The 17,580-nt window shown below is 33.7% G+C and overlaps 5 protein-coding genes across 8 annotated transcripts in view; 3 read left to right on the forward strand and 2 right to left on the reverse strand.

The window, feature by feature from the left end:
• The first annotated feature begins 883 nt into the window (after positions 1–883).
• On the forward strand, positions 884–2,641 carry LOC131529493 (uncharacterized). The gene is made up of 3 exons (XM_058759280.1): positions 884–898; positions 954–1,025; positions 1,153–2,641. The coding sequence occupies exon 3, from the start codon at positions 1,161–1,163 to the stop codon at positions 1,968–1,970; it is 810 nt and encodes a 269-aa protein (XP_058615263.1). The 5' UTR covers positions 884–898; positions 954–1,025; positions 1,153–1,160; the 3' UTR covers positions 1,971–2,641.
• Positions 2,642–4,028: 1,387 nt separating this feature from the next.
• On the forward strand, positions 4,029–5,067 carry LOC131529495 (uncharacterized). Its single transcript, XM_058759283.1, has 2 exons — positions 4,029–4,185; positions 4,403–5,067. The coding sequence occupies exons 1-2, from the start codon at positions 4,085–4,087 to the stop codon at positions 4,902–4,904; spliced, it is 603 nt and encodes a 200-aa protein (XP_058615266.1). The 5' UTR covers positions 4,029–4,084; the 3' UTR covers positions 4,905–5,067.
• Positions 5,068–5,310: 243 nt separating this feature from the next.
• On the reverse strand, positions 5,311–8,369 carry LOC131529494 (uncharacterized). 2 transcript variants are annotated; one of them, XM_058759281.1, is made up of 2 exons: positions 7,549–8,047; positions 5,311–7,077 (listed from the first exon to the last, which is right to left on the reverse strand). In XM_058759281.1, the coding sequence occupies exons 1-2, from the start codon at positions 7,616–7,618 to the stop codon at positions 6,362–6,364; spliced, it is 786 nt and encodes a 261-aa protein (XP_058615264.1). In that variant the 5' UTR covers positions 7,619–8,047; the 3' UTR covers positions 5,311–6,361. The 2 variants fall into 2 exon arrangements, with proteins under 2 accessions (XP_058615264.1, XP_058615265.1); XM_058759282.1 differs by lacking the exon at positions 7,549–8,047 and adding an exon at positions 8,066–8,369 and having other exon boundaries at positions 5,317–7,077.
• A 1,243-nt stretch (positions 8,370–9,612) lies between these two features.
• Positions 9,613–14,339, reverse strand: LOC131529146 (thy-1 membrane glycoprotein-like). 2 transcript variants are annotated; one of them, XM_058758699.1, is made up of 4 exons: positions 14,192–14,339; positions 13,359–13,413; positions 10,377–10,709; positions 9,613–10,294 (listed from the first exon to the last, which is right to left on the reverse strand). In XM_058758699.1, the coding sequence occupies exons 2-4, from the start codon at positions 13,402–13,404 to the stop codon at positions 10,191–10,193; spliced, it is 483 nt and encodes a 160-aa protein (XP_058614682.1). In that variant the 5' UTR covers positions 13,405–13,413; positions 14,192–14,339; the 3' UTR covers positions 9,613–10,190. The 2 variants fall into 2 exon arrangements, with proteins under 2 accessions (XP_058614682.1, XP_058614681.1); XM_058758698.1 differs by lacking the exon at positions 14,192–14,339 and adding an exon at positions 13,730–13,814.
• Positions 14,340–16,749: 2,410 nt separating this feature from the next.
• nectin1a (nectin cell adhesion molecule 1a) overlaps positions 16,750–17,580 on the forward strand; it is a 36,765-nt gene continuing 35,934 nt past the window's right edge. Inside the window, exon 1 of one of the 2 annotated variants that reach the window (XM_058759274.1) lies at positions 16,750–17,563. In XM_058759274.1, the coding sequence (XP_058615257.1) occupies positions 17,512–17,563 (52 nt within the window). In that variant the 5' untranslated portion in view covers positions 16,750–17,511. The remainder of the gene's footprint in view (positions 17,564–17,580) is intronic. The other variant, XM_058759272.1, reaches the window with a different exon arrangement.

Consider the following 17,580-nt stretch of genomic DNA (forward strand, 5'->3'; position numbering starts at 1 on the left):
TTGAAATGTTCAGATACTCAAAAGGTCTCTTTGATTGTAAAAATCAAGATTCAAAATCTGTATAATGTGAGATGAGACTCAAAATATTTTACTTTCTCCATTTGAATGGGCGTGGACTGAAAACATTAACAAGCAAAGCTTATAGTTCATTGCTTGCTACATGTTAGGTCAATCAAACTTCCTGTGATCACTTTACACTGTGTGCTTGTACCTAAAAAACCCCACAAAATATATTGTATTCACTGGTCTGGAGCAAGTTTTTTATTGATATCGAACACAGTTTTTTGTTTTACTTCAAATAAAAGTAAATAAATAATTTGATGTGTTGATCTTGTTGGTGAGTTGCAATGCATCCCGTTCAAAGGTGAGTTATATTTATTACTTATCAATCTGACATGTTCAAACATGTTCTGTCACAGCTGTGTAAATATAGTTCCTGGTTAAGTACCGGATTTCCAGGGAAACAGTCCTGTAAATAAGAAATGAAACTTAAATTATATTTAGAACTTGGTTTTAAAGCAAAATTGGATAAATGAGTTCTTATTTTTACTATTATTAAAACATGCAAGCTAAAATATAACAATAAATATTATATTTATTATCTATATTTATTGTTTTCATTACAAAAAGGTAACATGTTTAACAAACAGTTTTATGACTATTTGCATATTCGTTTCATTTTTATAGACATAAAACCAAATAAAATCAGTAAACTTCCCAGCACCATGCTTTACAAATTTCATACATATACCGTTCTTGCAATCCATAGTAGTTTATGACGATGAAACGAAACTGAAACTCAGTGGAACATCTGTCATGGACACACCCTGAAAGAAGTGCCTTTTATATTCCGGCTTCCTGCTTCCTGAAGCATTCAGCGTTAGAGGCAACATCAGAGGTGAGTATCTTGTGCTTTTTTGGTCTTTCATTAAAATTTCACTTCCCCCTCATAGACTTCAGCATACGGGTTAAAGATCTGTCCAGGATTACTGTTCTCTGCTCAGACTGAATTTGTCATTATAGAGGTAAGTAACATAAACCCTGATTGATATTTAGACAAAAGTTCTCATATCTAACTTTTTCTGCTCTTCTCTTACCAGACGTAAACATGAAAACCGTTTTTAGATTGGTTAATTTTTGTCTTTTCTTTAGGTTTAAACATGTGGGCAGAGAGTGACTTGTATCCAGGTGTGCCGTGTCTCCAAAGCACTACAGAGCCTGTGAATGGTAATGTGTACCGAATGTATCACGGCACCACTGAAAAAGCAGCAGCACAGATCAAAATTCATGGCTTTAAGCCATCTGCAGGTGGCATGCTTGGACGTGGCATCTACCTCAGCCGAGATCTTAACAAGGCCAGCAGATACCCACTTGATAATCCGAGTGAGAGAGTCGTTATCAGAGTGAAGGTCAATGTTGGGAGAGTGAAGAAGATTGACTGTCAAGGTCATCCACTGCAGAAAACCTGGCATGATCACGGGTACGACACTGCCTGGTGTCCTCCAAACTGTCGCATGGTGCCAAGTGGTCTTGAAGAAGACTGTGTTTGGGATCCAAATCGAATTACTATCATTGATGTAATTCCACCAAGCCTTCAAAGTAGTGAAAAACCAGTTGAAGGTAAAGTCTACACAATGTTTTATGGCACAACTAAGGAAGATGCAGAAAAAATCAAAGCTTGTGGTTTTTGTAAGTCTGATGGCATGCTTGGGCATGGAGTCTACCTCAGCCGAGATGTAGAAAAGGCCTCTAAGTACCCTATGCATGTTCCTAACCAGCAGAGAAGTGTTCTGAGAGTGAAGGTTAATGTTGGAAAAGTGATACAAATTGATTATCAAGGCCAACCAATGCAAAAAAACTGGCATGATTATGGGTTTGACACTGCCTGTTTTTTTGCAAGTGGTCTTGAGCAAGACTGTGTTTGGAATCCGAAAGCAATCACAGTCATTGATGTAATTCGTCCAATTTAAGGAGTATGTGTTTTTTTTATTATGAGCAATGAAAATCCTAAAATGTGTTATCTTAAAATACAATGCTTTATTGAGAATTTGATCATTATACTGCACTCTGCTGACTATGTCTTGCAACAATTTCTGAGGCTGAAGCTAGAGAAATAAAATAATTAAAAATGGGCTACTGTAAACACATTTTTAGTTGCCTTGTAATTATGTGTCATACCTTTTTTACTGACACTATTTGTTAATTCATTGCTAAAAAACAAACATGTCCAAGCCGAGTAATGTTTTCCTTTTTGATTTAATAGTCTTTTAGGCTCTTGCAATATCACTAGACTGTAAAAGTAATAATTGTAAAATTAATATTGTTTGTTGAGAGTTTAGTTATTGTTATCTTTTTTTGTATTTTTGTTTGTATTTAATTACATCAATTGTGATCCCTCCTGTGTGCATGAAGATGATTTCAAATTTGAATTAACTAGGACAGTTAATACTTTTCTTTTCAATTAGATTTTTTTGAAATTTGAATGAAACATGTAATATATTATACATTTTAATATTATAATAATCTGCTTGTTTTTAATCCAGTTTGATGAAAATCATTAAACCTGTAATATTGAGATGTAGAATGGTAAACAGCTGTTTGTATTGAATAAACAAACATTTTTGCGTGGCAGTCTTGTATTTTTTATTTTCGTTTGCAATGTACCGTTTATGTACCAGCATTTGTCCCCTCTTAACATTCAGTGTATGTGTAGCCAACACAGCTGTTAATTTAACTGATAAAACTTCTAGTTTTCTAAGACTATATTTGAATGTTTTGATGGCTTAAAGGTCTGGTGATTTCCATTGTAATCAAAAGCAGGCTTGACTAATTATCTTCAGGATAAATGTCATATAAACATCCTTTCATTTCAATTCACTCTGCATTAGTCCCTGTTGCAGCATATTCCTATGAAAGCTAAAATTTCTAAATATTACAAATATTTTCATGGCCCTTTGAAAAAAAATAATACACTGTATATATGTACATAATACAGTATATACTATTATGTTGACTACAGTTAATGTTCTTTTTTAAATTGTTTTTGTGGTCCATTACATGGAAGCTGCAAATAACTTCAGAAAAGAGAGGTTTTCACCTGTCTTCTCATGGCATGCTCAGAAATGGAGTTTACAGGCCTCCAATAGCCTATCAAAATGATGCTAACAATATACAACAAAAAATTCAGTGCCTAAACAGATTTCAGTGTAGACCACTGTATTTAATATTTATTCTAAATGCTTTCAGGTGGTTTTGAAATCTGATTTATACATCAAAATTTTATGGTAATCTGTGCCACATTGCTGACTTTTCTGACCCCATGCACTTCACTTGCAAAGCTGCTTTTTACTGGTGTTGATCATGATCACTGAAGTTTAAGTGAGCAGTGATAAAAAATTTAAAAAAAAATTTAATTTGAAAATATCATTGGAAAGAATCTTTACATGCCTTTGAGTCTTTTTTATTTTATTTAGGATTATATTTTTAATGTTTCATTATAAGTGAGTTATAATGAAAGCCATGGAGCTTGCTGATAAGAACTTAAAAAATGACTCCATCCCTATACCGTAACTATTTATCTTTTTGTTTATGCGTTATGTATATTCTATTTACATGCAAATATTCCTATCCTGGGCGCAAAAATTAAGTTCTACAAAGTTAATATTCATTTTTTATAGTTCATTATAAAATAAACATTTATTTTATAAGGACTTAATCTTTTCCCTTATCTTTTAATCTTTTGTATATATACATATACACACACATATATACTGTACATACATATATAGAATTGATATACAACTTATTGTTTATTTATTCTAATTTTTTTGTGCTTTAGTGCTGGGTATTATTTTAAAATTGAAATGAAAAGAAAAGTAAATCATATAAGTATAAATATAAATGTTGATCTTATATGTTTGAGCACATTAGTTGTATTATTTGTTAACCTGAGCTATTCATAGCTTTTCTGTCATAGCTGTGTAAATATTTTTTTATTAGGTGGAGTATTTTGAGGGAAATCATCCTTACCAGCAAAAATGAAACTTAAAGCACACTGGAGCTTTGTTTAGAATCAAATGGAAAAATGAAATGGAACACCTTTCGTTATGGACACACCCTGAAAGATATGCCATTTATATACCTGCTTTCAGGAAGAAGCAATCAGCTTCAAAAGCGACATCAGAGGTAAGGCACCACTTTATCTTTGTGGAAATGGATCTATAGTGCTTTTGTTGGTCATTGTGTTTATAAAGGCTAAATAAAAATAACAATGAGAAATTCATTTTATATTGCAAATATAAACTACTTTTTAATGCCATTATATGTGTTTGTCATTATATCTTTCTTTATAAGTCTGTTTGTTAGTGATCTGGTAAAATTCTGAGTTTCTGTTAATTTTTAGAGATTCAATTTGTCCTGGTTCAAACATGTGGGTTGAAGACGACTTGGGCCCAAGTGCTCCACCTTGCCTTGATAGTTACATAGAACCAGCAGATGGTAGAGTCTACAGAATGTATCATGGGACATCAAGGGAGGCTGCTGAAAAAATAAAAGTCTCTGGGTTCAAACCATCTTCTAAAGGGATGCTTGGGCCTGGTGTTTACCTCAGCCGAGATCTAGAGAAGGCCTCCAAATACCCTCTGGATCTAGATGAGCATCGGAAAGTGGTTCTGAGAGTGAAAGTTGATGTTGGGAGAGTGAAGAAGATTGACCATCAAGGTCATCCACTGCAGTATACCTGGCATGAGAACGGGTATGACACTGCCTGGTGCCCTCCAAACTGTGGCATGGTGCGAAGTCGTCTTGAGGAAGACTGTGTTTGGGATCCGAACCGAATCACAGTCATTGGGGAAATATGCCCTAAATCACAAGTAGCTAAAGGTGCATGGCATGCGCGTTACTGAAGTGTACTTTCCCATGAAGTGTGAAATTATTAGTTCTAAAATATTTTTTGAAAATGCTGCCAGCTGTTGACAACTCCTGTGCTTTGAAATGATCATCATATTGTAATAAATTAAACATACTTCATTGACACATCTTTGAGTTACGTTTTTATTTTCTTTAATAAATGATAATAAATGAAAAGATAATTAAGATACGAATAAAGATAAATGTGTATCATAAACCAGCAAAATAAACAAAGGGAATATTATATTTATATGTATGTCACGGGTTGTCAAGGCAAGGAGTACGAAGGAGTACAAGGAAGCAGATATTCAAAATAAACAGTCTTTAATCCATAAAGAAACCGCAGGAGACCACAACCGCTTCAAAGGACATTCAGACAAGACAAAGAACAGAAAGAAACTAAAGGCTTATAAAGACCGGGAAACAAAGGAGCAAACGAGATGATTAATACAAAACAGGTGATCAGACTGAACGATAATTTACTAATAAGAACAAGAACTACCAAATAAGGTCAGACAGGAACACAACGGGAACACACGTGACAACATATATATATATATATATATATATATATAGTATATATATTGACAATATATATAAACAAATCTTGCTGGGTAGGAAACTTCACAGAATGGCAAGCAAGAAGAGAAATATAGGAAACCATTTCGATGGGTATTTCTGTGTGTATGTGTTTTTTTGTTTGTTTGTTTTACTTTGCACTAATTTTAATATTTCAGTCCAGATATGCTTACTTTTTTCCCCAGGTTTTTCATGGAAAAATAGCTCTACACACTCATTTTTCAGACTCTCAGAAAGCGTTGAGTTTGTTTACAGCAAGTATTGGCTTACAGCAGGAATCAATGTGCCAGATTATTACATTTTAAATAAAAAATAAAATAAATAAAAAAATTCTATACACATTAATGTGAAATGTTTTACAAATTATAAATGTACAAATATCTGTAAAATGTCTTCAGGAGGAATTATGACAGTAAAAAGGCTACATTTTCATGTTTAATTGCTAAATTTCACATGTAGTTTCACATAACAATTGTTGCAATGAAAGAATTCAACATTAAATTGTTACAATAGCAACAGCAGAACTAAAGACAAAAAATAAATATTTTAATGAATTAATTGTTATATGTTAGTAGTTAATGGCTCAAAATATTACTACAATATATCACAGAAATAATTACATTAAAGTGATAAATTCCAATTTATAATATACCACCATAAAATCAGAATTAAACGAATTTAACAGTATTAATCCCAACAAATTAAAACAAACTTTGCATGCACTGTAATGTCTTTACTTTTAGTAATCTGATTAGCAGAATTTCGTTACATTTGTTAATTACAGTGCTTTTACCACATCTCAACACCACTTCACAGATTATATTTAATAAAAAAATTTGTATCAATTAACTAGTTCTCAAGAACTCATGGATAGTTACTTCCCTTTCTTTCGGCAAACATGATTTTTCATGAAGGGGCATATGGATGCCTTACAGGACCAGCATTTCTCCATTGTGTGTTTATGCTCTGTTTGCATTCCACACCCTTTACACAGCTTCAGATCTTTCCCATTCGTGTCCTGCGATTGGCTTGTCTGCTTTATGAGACTCTCCAGAGAACTCTTAGTACTGGAGTCTGTGCAATGGGCTATTCCAACCACAGTAAGTCTCTTTGGGTCCCAAACACAATCTTCCTCAAGTCCCGCACCAGAGGCAGAGGCAGGTAACCAGGCTGTATCATATCCATTCTGATGCCATGAGCTCATCAGGTTCATGCTTTGCCCTTCAATCTTCTTCACTTTACCCACTCTCACTCGCAGCTTTAACACAACTCTATCATTAGCAGCACATGGTGGGTAACGCATTGCTTTGTCAATGTTCCTACTACAGTAGACACCAGGACCCAGAGTTCCCCCAGCAGAGGGCCGAAACCCTGATGATATGATAGCTGGGGCATTGGTTTTGAGTGTCCCATGGTACATGATATAGCCATGGCTCTTTTTGGGCTCTTGACCTGGTTTAAGGTGCTTTGATTTATCACAGTATGCCTCCCATCCACTGAATTCCACCGGCATTTTGGCACTTACACAACAATATGAGATTGCAGAGATCTTTGGACGCTCCTCTATAAGACTGCAGTTCCTACAAAAAACTATTTTAGAAACAATTATGAATTTGAAGTCGAAGTAAAACAAAACAGTAAAATGGTCAAATAACCCTTAAAATGTTCAAATAGCCAAGATAGACCTAAGATTACCATATTGACCCGAAAATAAGACGACCCCCCTTTTTCCAGATGTACCTTTTGGAAAAAGGCTTTTTGAAAACCAAATCTTGTTTTTTTCCCCGTTTTTTCCCCCTCTCTCTGTAAAGCACATTTTTTCTTAAATTATTTTCATATTGCATATTTTTCCTATTTTAGTAAATACTGGTAAAATGTACCAACAATGACATTTAAAAATATACACTTTTTGATATACCATAAAAATAACAGGTAGCCCATCTGAATTAAATAACATTTAGGCTATCCATCTCATAGTAGCATACCAAAATTTTATTAACAGTAGAAGTGAAACCTTATTGTAGAAATCTGGGTACTGTCTTCTGTTTTAAAATCACTTACAGATGAAGTTTGGTCCCATCGTGCCGCTGTAAGCTTTTCTTTTTCTTTTGTTTTCACTCGCGACACACATTACATTACATAGTTCATGGCACACTTGTTTTAAGCGTGTTTGGCGCCACCTATTGTTGTGGGTGTATTATTGATATGTCAAAGTCTCTAGACCCTGAATATAAGACGACCGCGTTTTTTCAGATGTATTTCCAAGAAAAAAAAATCGTCTTATATTCGGGTCAATACGGTAATACATATTTAAAAAAATATTAGCCTATATTTTTTTAAATGAAAATGAAAAATAAATATATTGCTTTCGCTTGATTGCCAGTGATAGGCCCGTATGTGTGTTTGGCAGCAACAAAACCTCAAGGTTCACAAGGCCTAGTAGCTCGGAGTACGACATTAAGTATCTAATACATCGGTTAAACAAAGACCTCTTACAAGATCAACCTTCACGCAGACTATGTGTTAGCGGCTGTAAATTAATATACATAAAATGACAATGAAAAAGCAATTTACCAACCTTGAAAAAGATAATTCCTCTTTCAACGCTCCACCGAGTTACGAGCTGTGATCTGACGCGCAAACACATGCTTTCACTTTCATTTCATATTTCTTATGTAAATAGACTGCACACGTCTACCAACCAGATCATACCTTTATATTATATTAAGTTAATTTTATAGCACTTTAAAGGTGCTATAAGCGATCTGTATGTTTTGCATAAACGACCACCGTACCGGAAGGATAGTAGGCTACTTTAATAACTATTGAGATATCAGACCGATCTCTGCTTCAGCCCTAGTTTCTCCAAACAGAGTTGCCAGGTCCCAGTAAAATTTCCAGCCCGAATTAAAACCTGCCCAAAAGGGATGGAAACTAGCCCATTTCCCCCCATCAAACCAGCTGTAACTGTGGGATTCCCTTAAACGGCCTAAACGTTTTGATTTTGTTTATTGTCTAAATCTTATTTAGATTATTTTAGCTAGACTTGTTTATATGCAGTATGTGCATATTTAATCTGTTTTTTATTCCTCTTCAGTTAGCTACTTTTAATGTTGGTACTTTTGATTTCTTCTTTAAGGCCTACTCTGTTTTCATTAATATTTTCAGCACTTTACATGATAAATTGTTCAAAATGTAAGCTATAAATATGAATAACACTGTCACAATGTGATAAACTGCCGGCCGTCCTTAAAAATCAAGTCAAATTCAAGCTATAGACCTATAACCCTTTTTCACAGTACACATATTTTCAAAGCAGCTTCAAAGAAAACCATGATGTTAATGTTTATAATTTATTAAATCTTTATGCCTTATATCATTTAGCAGATCAGAGTTTTAGCAGATTAAAACTGTCAATAAGTTTTTGCCTTAAAACATGCATTGTCTACATTCTTCTCCAGTTCTTGTATCATATTGTAGTTACAGTTGATTTGATGAGGGGAAATGGGCTAGTTTCCATCCCTTTTGGGCAGGTTTTAATTCGGGCTGGACATTTTTCTGGGACCTGGCAACTCTGTTTGGAGAAACTAGGGCTGAAGCAGAAATCGGTCTGATATCTCCATAGTTATTAATTCTAGATTGTACACATCTTCATAAAAGAAATAAAACAAACAAACAAACAAAAAGTTATTTTCTGATCTCAGAAAAGAAGATCGTTATTGATAGCTTACATTCTCTTTACTCTTTATATACCTTTGTTTTGTTTGCACAGAAGCATCAATGTGCACTTAATTTACAACTCAATAAACCTGCCTAAAATTCCCTATAGGTGAAACTCATGTAACTTCTAGGCTTATTGGTCCTTTTTGTTTGTTAGTTTTATTATTTGACAAAATGTAAAACATAATACAAAATGTAAAATGACATGCAAAGTGACCAACCACGATTCATTGAGTTCAAAGAGAAGTATGATAAGGGTTTTTCTCAAAAATGTGTTAAAAGTCTTGAGCTCATTCACTTATCTCCAATAACCAAGCTATTTATTTATTAAGCTAAGTATTTATTATCATCTTGACATTATTAGTAATTAAAAAGCACAACTTCTATTTTTTTATTTTATTGGTTTATTTTATTTCACAAATGAAGCAATAGTTATAACATCAGTGACAGATTTTATTAAAGATACATTCTCTAAGATGGCAATAGCATTTTCAAAACAAACTACTGATCAAATAAAATGATACCTTATACACCACTGAAGTATTTTTTTTCTTTCACACAAACATTAAACAATGTGCAACTGTGCTGAACAATAATTAAGCCAATAAGTTATGGTATTTATTTATTTATCTCCACACTGATGACAAGATGTTTATGGTGCGTTTCACTGAAAGCATTGATGGCACTGTTGCAGTACAACTGCTTGACATAACTTCATCAACATTTTTAATAGCAGTCAAGAATCTTAAAAATCCTTTAACTTATTGCACATACGACATGTCCTCAGTTGTGCTTTGGCTGGACATGTAAAAAGGCATAAAGTAAATAAATACCTTCATAGAGGCAGCAACCGGTACTTACTTTACAGTAAAGGCAGAGCATGTAGATCAAAAAGCATTTCTAAATATACTCAAATATGCTGAGAAATCTACAGAAATACTTTATTTATACTCTGGAAATATGATGGCATAGCTGACTGTTTCTTAACAGGCTTCCCATAGCTGTAAGATGCACAGAGGAACCAGAAGATTGAGCCAAGGATAACCCAGCAGAAACACACTGATGGCAGAGCAGGGCTCGATGCTGTCTGGAAGGCAAAGACAAGTTCAGGTTTAGGCAGAGAAAGTATTCATTTAGCTTTACATAGTGCCACAAAACAGCTGCTTTACCTAGTTCAACAAACAGAGTCTTCTGGACCTTGGTTACTTTACAGATGAACGTTGTATTCTCAATGACGGTGAAGCTCATAATGGTCAGCCTGAATCCGTATGGCTCAAGCTCTGTCACAAATGTGTTGTGCCTGAACTTGGGATCAGGCATGATTCCAGAGATGTTGGTGTTTATGATGATCTCCTTTTGGCCTTTGGACATGGAGAACTCATAGTCTGTGTGGTAGTTGAGTCTGGGCTCCAGAAAGCAGTCCACTCTGAGGTCATTATCTTCCTCTTGGCATACTGTAATTACACTCTCTTCATCCTGACACAACACTGGGATCATCAGAACTGGAGATGAGAAATCATTGAGCCTGTTAGGTATTTGCCATATCTGCACAATGCTTTGTAAAATTCAAGAGTGCAGTACAGCACTACATTTATTTAAAGCACTTCCCAAAATTACAGTTGTCATCATTTGCTCAATTTCATGCCTCCTCAACACTGACTTTCATTCTTCTGAGGATTACAAAGGGTGAATTTTTGAATATTTTTAATTTTTGAACTGCAAAATCTTTTCCATTTAACAGAAGTGGGTTGGTAATTCTAAATGACAGAAACAGGGTGCTGAAAATCTTTTCAGCTATATGGGAGGTTATGCATTATTGATTGTGATATATTGTATCCATAGAAAAGTGTACTTTTATATTTATATATTAAATATTATATTATATATTATTATTGTTTAGCCTATATATATATATATATATATACTCTCTCTCTCTCTCTCTCTGTATATACCCCTATGGTATATACATATATATATGTATATATATATATACAGTTGTGCTCAAAATTATTCATACCCTTGGTAAATATGATCAAAGAAGGCTGTGAAAATAAGTCTGCATTGTTTATCCATTTGATCTTTCATTCAAAATTTTCAAAAAAGTCTAACCTTTAATTGAAGTAAAATAAAGTGAAAGTGTGGGAAAATCACATTAGGAAATAGCTATTTTTCTCTAGTACACAATGACCACAATTATTGGTACCCCTAGAAATTCTTATGATTAAAATATCTCTGAAGTATATCCTCATTCATATTTGCATTTTTTTTATCACACCAGGGTGACTAGGAACATGAAATTGTCCAGCCTTGGTTTCCTATTTTACAGGATTATAAATATGAGGAACACAAAGGCCAAATTCCCTTAATCATTGATCACAAGGAGTAAAACAAAAGAATATATTTCTGATGTGCAGCAAAAGATTGTTGAACTTCACAAATTTAGAAAGTGGCTGTAAGAAAAGAGCTAAAGCATTAAAAATCCCCATTTCCACCATCAGGGCAATAATTAAGAGGTTCCTATCAACTAAAGATATTACAAATCTGTCTGGAAGAGGATGTGTGTCTATATGCACGGTGAGAAGGACAGTTTGAGTGGCTAAAGACTCTCCAAGTATCACAGCTGGAGAACTGCAGAGATTAGTTGAGTCTCGGGGTCAGAAAACCTTTAAAAAAAAAAAAATCAAACTGCCCCTACATCACCACATGTTGTTTGGGAGGGTTTCAAGAAAAATTCTCCTCACTCATCCAAAAACAAACTCCAGCATATTCAGTTATCAGACACGACTGGAACTTCAAATGGGACTGGCTTCTATGGTCAGATGAAACTAAAAAATGAGCTTTTTAGCAGCAAACACTCAAGATGTGATAAAAAAGTACCCCATGTGTACAATGAAATATACTGCTGTATTTTTGATGTTGTGGGCCTGTTTTTCTGCTGGAGGTCCTGGACATCTTGTTTAGACACATGGCATCATGGATTCAATTAAATACCAACATATAAAAAATTTAAACTGACTGTCCATGCTAGAAATCTTATAATGGGCCATGGCTGGATCTTCCAACAGGACAATGATCCACAAACAAACATCAAAAACAAAACAAAAATGGGCCTCTGAGAACAAAACTAAGGCCGTTCCAGTCCTCTGACCTGAACCCTATAGAAAATAAGTGGGTGAACAGAAGAAAAGAAGAACCAACATGGAGCTGTGAATCTAAAGGGTCTGGAGTGATTCTGGATGAAGGAATGGTCTCTGATCTCTTGTCAGATGTTCTCTAACAGGCATTATAGGTGAAGATTCAGAGCTGTTATCTTGGCAAAAGGAGGTTGCAAAAAGTATTGAATAAAAGGGTATGATTAATTGTGGCCAATGTGTATTAGAGAAAAACATTTATTTCATAATTTCCCCCATTTTAAATTCTTATTCTCCAATGAAAGGTTAGATTTTTGTACATTTTTAATTATACAGATTTGTTTTCACAGCCGCCTTTGATCATTTTTTTACCATGGGTATGAATAATTTTGAGCACAACTGTATATATACATATATATATATTAGTGCTGTCAAATGATTAATTGTAATTAATTGCATCCAAAATAAAAGTTTTTGTTTACATATTATATGTATGTGTACTGTGTTTATTTATTATTTATATATAAATACACACACATACAGTATACAGTATATTTAGAAAATATTTACATGTATATACATTTATATTTATATTATTATATTTTATATTATATATAAATATATTTAATATATAAACAGAGCATAATTTTCTTAAATATAATATATACATGCATGTGTTTGTATTTATATATACATAATAAATATACACAGTATCATAGTACACACATATTATGTAAACAAAAACTTTTATTTTGAATGCTATTAATCGTGATTAATCGTTTGACAGCACTAATATATATATATATATATATATATTCTTTAATCAAAGAAATTCTGATTAAATCGATAATTTATTTATTTTGTCAAGAAATTGACATTAGCAAACTGAAAGTTAGGAAAAAAGAGAACTGTTGAATATAGAATTAAAATATTTTTAGGGAACATCATTTTATATTTTTATGATTAGAATGGTAGCATATGAAAAGCAACATTAGGAAAACATCTTCATAATGTTCTTACCTCCAAGAACAAGAATCCACCCAAACAAAGAGTTCAATGTTTTCATTGCAAAACTCTAGGTAGAAAAAGAAAAGAAAAGAGGAGAGTCATAAAACACTGTTAAATATCACCGAACAGAATAAAAACATTTGAACATATATAAATATATACTATTTGACTATCAAAAGCACTATGCTATATTTAAAAATAATAATAAGGCTTGTTTGATTTCCCAGAGCCTGTGAAGGTCTAAATAACCTTCCTATGAAAAGCATTGCTGATGAATTAATAATTAGCTTTGAAATAACTATCCACAGTGGTCAATGAATCTAGCCTGAAATCTAACATGAAACGGTTTGGAAAAAAATAGGAAGGCACACTGTTAAACAAACCTGCATTTTAAAATGTTTAGTCTTGTCGGCTATGTGGACCATCCATGAAACTGTGCTCTTCAGACAACAACAACAATAGTGCTGTAGCTCCACCTAACTGCCTCACATAGCATTTCACCTAACAGCATGAAGCACTGCACTGCAGTGAACTGCAGCAGCCCCTCCCTTCTGTGCTGCACTAATGCAACGCCTCAGACCACAGCATATGAGAACATGAGGTGTCTATTCACCTTCCCAATGTAAAATACCCTGACGAGAATCATGAAGGTCTTTTGCTGCTTTGATGAGCCCGATGTCATTCTTTAATTTAAAATAAACAGTGCAATACAGCACAATTTGTCATGCAATTTTCTGAATTATCTTGTACACCATAAAAGCTGATCTGCTCTGTGTAATCCTCAATCACAGGCCAAATCTTTTGTTGCCTGAGCAGGCATGACATTATAGTTTCCATACATTTACCTTTCAGAGGCTTTATGGTGGTGCTATTTTAATCCCAGTCTGTGATGTTTTTCATATGGCAGGACAACTTCTCCAGTGGTTCATAAAGCTTCAGCTCTATGGAGAGTGGAAGGAGTAGAAGGAGAGAGGATTCGAGAGAGGAGAGAATGAAAACGGTTTGTCTCCCCCTTTTGAAAGAACTAGAAAATGCTATTTACCAAATCTTATGCAGAGTTTCCCACAGTTGAAAATGATTCATTTTGCCTTGAGCTACCAGGGAATTCCAAGTATTTACAAGATGTTTCAGTATTTGTGCTTGCTATTACACTACCGTCCAAAAGTTTGGGGTCCAGTTTTTTTAAATTAGTCTCTTGTGCTCACTAATCATGCATTTATTTGATGAAAAACACACACATAAAAACAAAAAAATATTGTGAAATATTGTTATAATTTAAATCACTGTTTTCAATTTTAATATTTTTTAAAATGCAATTTATTACTGTGATAGAAAAGCTGAACTTTCAGCATCATTATGCCAGTCTTCAGTGTCACATGATCCTTCAGAAATCATTTTAATATTCTGATTTGGTGCTCAAGAAAAAAGTATTTTTATAATATTTCTGTGGAAACCATGATAAATTCTTTCAGGATTCTTTGATTAGAAAGTTCAAAAGAACAGCAAACCTTTGTAACATTATAAATGTCTTCACTGTCACTTTTTACCAATTTAATAGTGTAGTGTATCAATTTTGTTGTAATGAACAGAGTGAAAAAAAAATGTTACATCAGTCACTGATCAACGCTTATACAACATTTATTAATTATATTAGTCATATATTAGTCATTTTTTTAAATGATACATTTCAACATATAAAATTCCATATGTTAACATTAGTTAATACGTTTTTTATTAACATTAAACAACAAAATAATTTAATTAAGATAAATACATGTTTGTTCATGGTTAGTTCATGATGCCTAACCATAAATAAATGCATACCATAAATTGCTGTTGATTTAGAAGGCCAATAATAGAAAACCTTGAGGTAACGATTACTTTTTCATAACTAGTATACATGTATCACTATGAAAAAAAATTAAACAAACATCAGCAGAAAAGAATAAAGAATATTGTTATTTTCAATATTTGCAGTGGGCCATCATTTCCTAAATATGATATATTTAGGAAATATAAATATTGATCATATTAATCAAAATAAATATATTTGTTTGTGCTTTTTGACTTCACTGTTTAACATTACTACATTAATTGAAATAAATACATCAGATTTGTTGTGCCCTGCAGCTGCTAATCATTTGGTTCTCTTGCATTTTATTTTCAGTAAACACTGTAGGTGTGCCCTGGTGAAATATTTGTTTGTTGCTCTTTGCATTTCAATTAGAGCACAAATTAGCATGTAAAAGGCCTTTATTGTCATTTTCTAAGATGGATGCAGGTATATTCAATACCGCTAAGATTTCAGTCAATCAGAAGACTGATGCACCTCAGACAAATGCTGTTTCTAGACAGGTGAATATCACACACACCAGTGTTTATTGTTGCTTTATTTTCCAAGGGAATGAATGATTATTTATTTATTTAAGGGATTAAAGAGTGACATCTCCAGTGTTTCCTTAAGTGACAAGGTATGCTTTTTGAAAAGCACTGACAGCTCATTGCTGAAGTTGAGAATTAATTCCACTGCTTTATTCTGAATTGTTAATTTGCCTCGGCTGATAACAATGCTGCTGGAGTGTAAAGAGGATGTTTTACATTTGAAAGGATTTCAAAATAAACCATGACAACCTGCCCTTCACATCAAATGAAGAGATTAATTCATCTGTACCATACAAATGTTGCTCATTAGTTTATTGCTTTGGAGTCCCAACAAATTAAGATGAAAAATGCCTATTTAATTTAATTTAATTTACACAATAACAAAAATGACAACAATGAATTTCACAATCAAAGTATCATAGGAATAAATTCTAATCTGATTTACTGCTGTAAACAATGTTTTCATCAGTATGTACAATCTAAATTCTATCCCTATAACTTAAAAATTCTACTCAGTTTAAGTAATTTTATTGAATTGAATGAATTCATTCATTCATTCTCTGAACCATTTGTTGTATGTAGAGTCATGGCAATTTTTTCATCCTTAATTTAAAAAAGTGCAATTTAGTTTAATGAAGCAATTAAGTTTTTTATTTATTGGGATGAAAGGTTTACAGTATGTACTAAAATTATTATTTCCATATCAGCTATTCTGTTTCAAAATACAGCATGAATTGGCCTTCCACAGGGTTCACAAATGTTTTGATAAAAGTATGTAATGTAATTCTATACAGTAGGCTACTAAAGTGGTGTTATACGATTGCAGTGTCTTTTGTAATATAAACTATACTACATTTTACATTATATTATTGTTTGGACATTGGACACTGCAATGCAGTTCTGAAATTGCAAGTTCATTTTTGAGCACCAGAGGGAGGTGTAGGACTACACCTTTGACACGCGCCTGTAGCCTACAATAAATTCCCTTCAAATTTATATCACAAAAAGCTTTACAAACAACAATTTGGGCGTTATCGCAAATTAAAGCTGATCTATGATAGACCACACTGTTGAAACGCACGATATTATTCACAAATAGGCCTACTTAGTTTTACTTTTATTGCTCCGCCTGGAACTGTGATCCATTAATCGTCTTGCCCTTAATCACCGGGCGAATCAGACGAGAGCTGCAAGTTGGGCGCAACTTTGAATTCTGTGCTAGTTAGCGTCATTTTACGTTTTTTAAACATCCTATAGTTTAACAGGAACCAGGGTTTATGTTAGGTAAAGTAAATGCGACGAGTTTCCGCGGAACAGATAGTGTGCTTATAGAGACTTTTGCCAAAAGCGCATGGATGAGGACCGCTCCAGGACTATAGGACACCAACTAAGCGAAGAAAACCCCTTCACTCTTTAGTCCAGGCTGCAACCGGACAGAGACCTGAGGTTTATGTTGATACGGTTTTCCATTCTTCTTTAATCTCAGTGCTTTAAGCTGATTTATGTTCGATCCGCTGCCCACGCGCGCAGTTCAAAGTGCGTCTCGATGCGCAAATTGTTTCACTCAATCGGAGTGTTGACGGGTTCGGTCCAGCACCTGGTGCCCATACGAACTGGCTGACAAGCTCAAATTAAGAACTGGACATCTGAATATCTTCATTTTTCTGTCACATCTCAATAAATGGGGAACCTAGATAATTGCTCTCTAAGGGATTGTGCTTTCTGTTAAACTCATACCGCACCACTTGTTTTGAAATCGGTAGGCTACACCTTAAACAAGACCATGATGTTTTTGAAATTGCTTCTTCCACTGATGTCCATCGTTTTGACACGAGGTAAGACAGACTCTTTC

This window comes from Onychostoma macrolepis, chromosome 21 (assembly GCF_012432095.1).
Source record: "Onychostoma macrolepis isolate SWU-2019 chromosome 21, ASM1243209v1, whole genome shotgun sequence".
In the NCBI taxonomy this organism is placed as follows: Eukaryota; Metazoa; Chordata; class Actinopteri; order Cypriniformes; family Cyprinidae; genus Onychostoma; species Onychostoma macrolepis.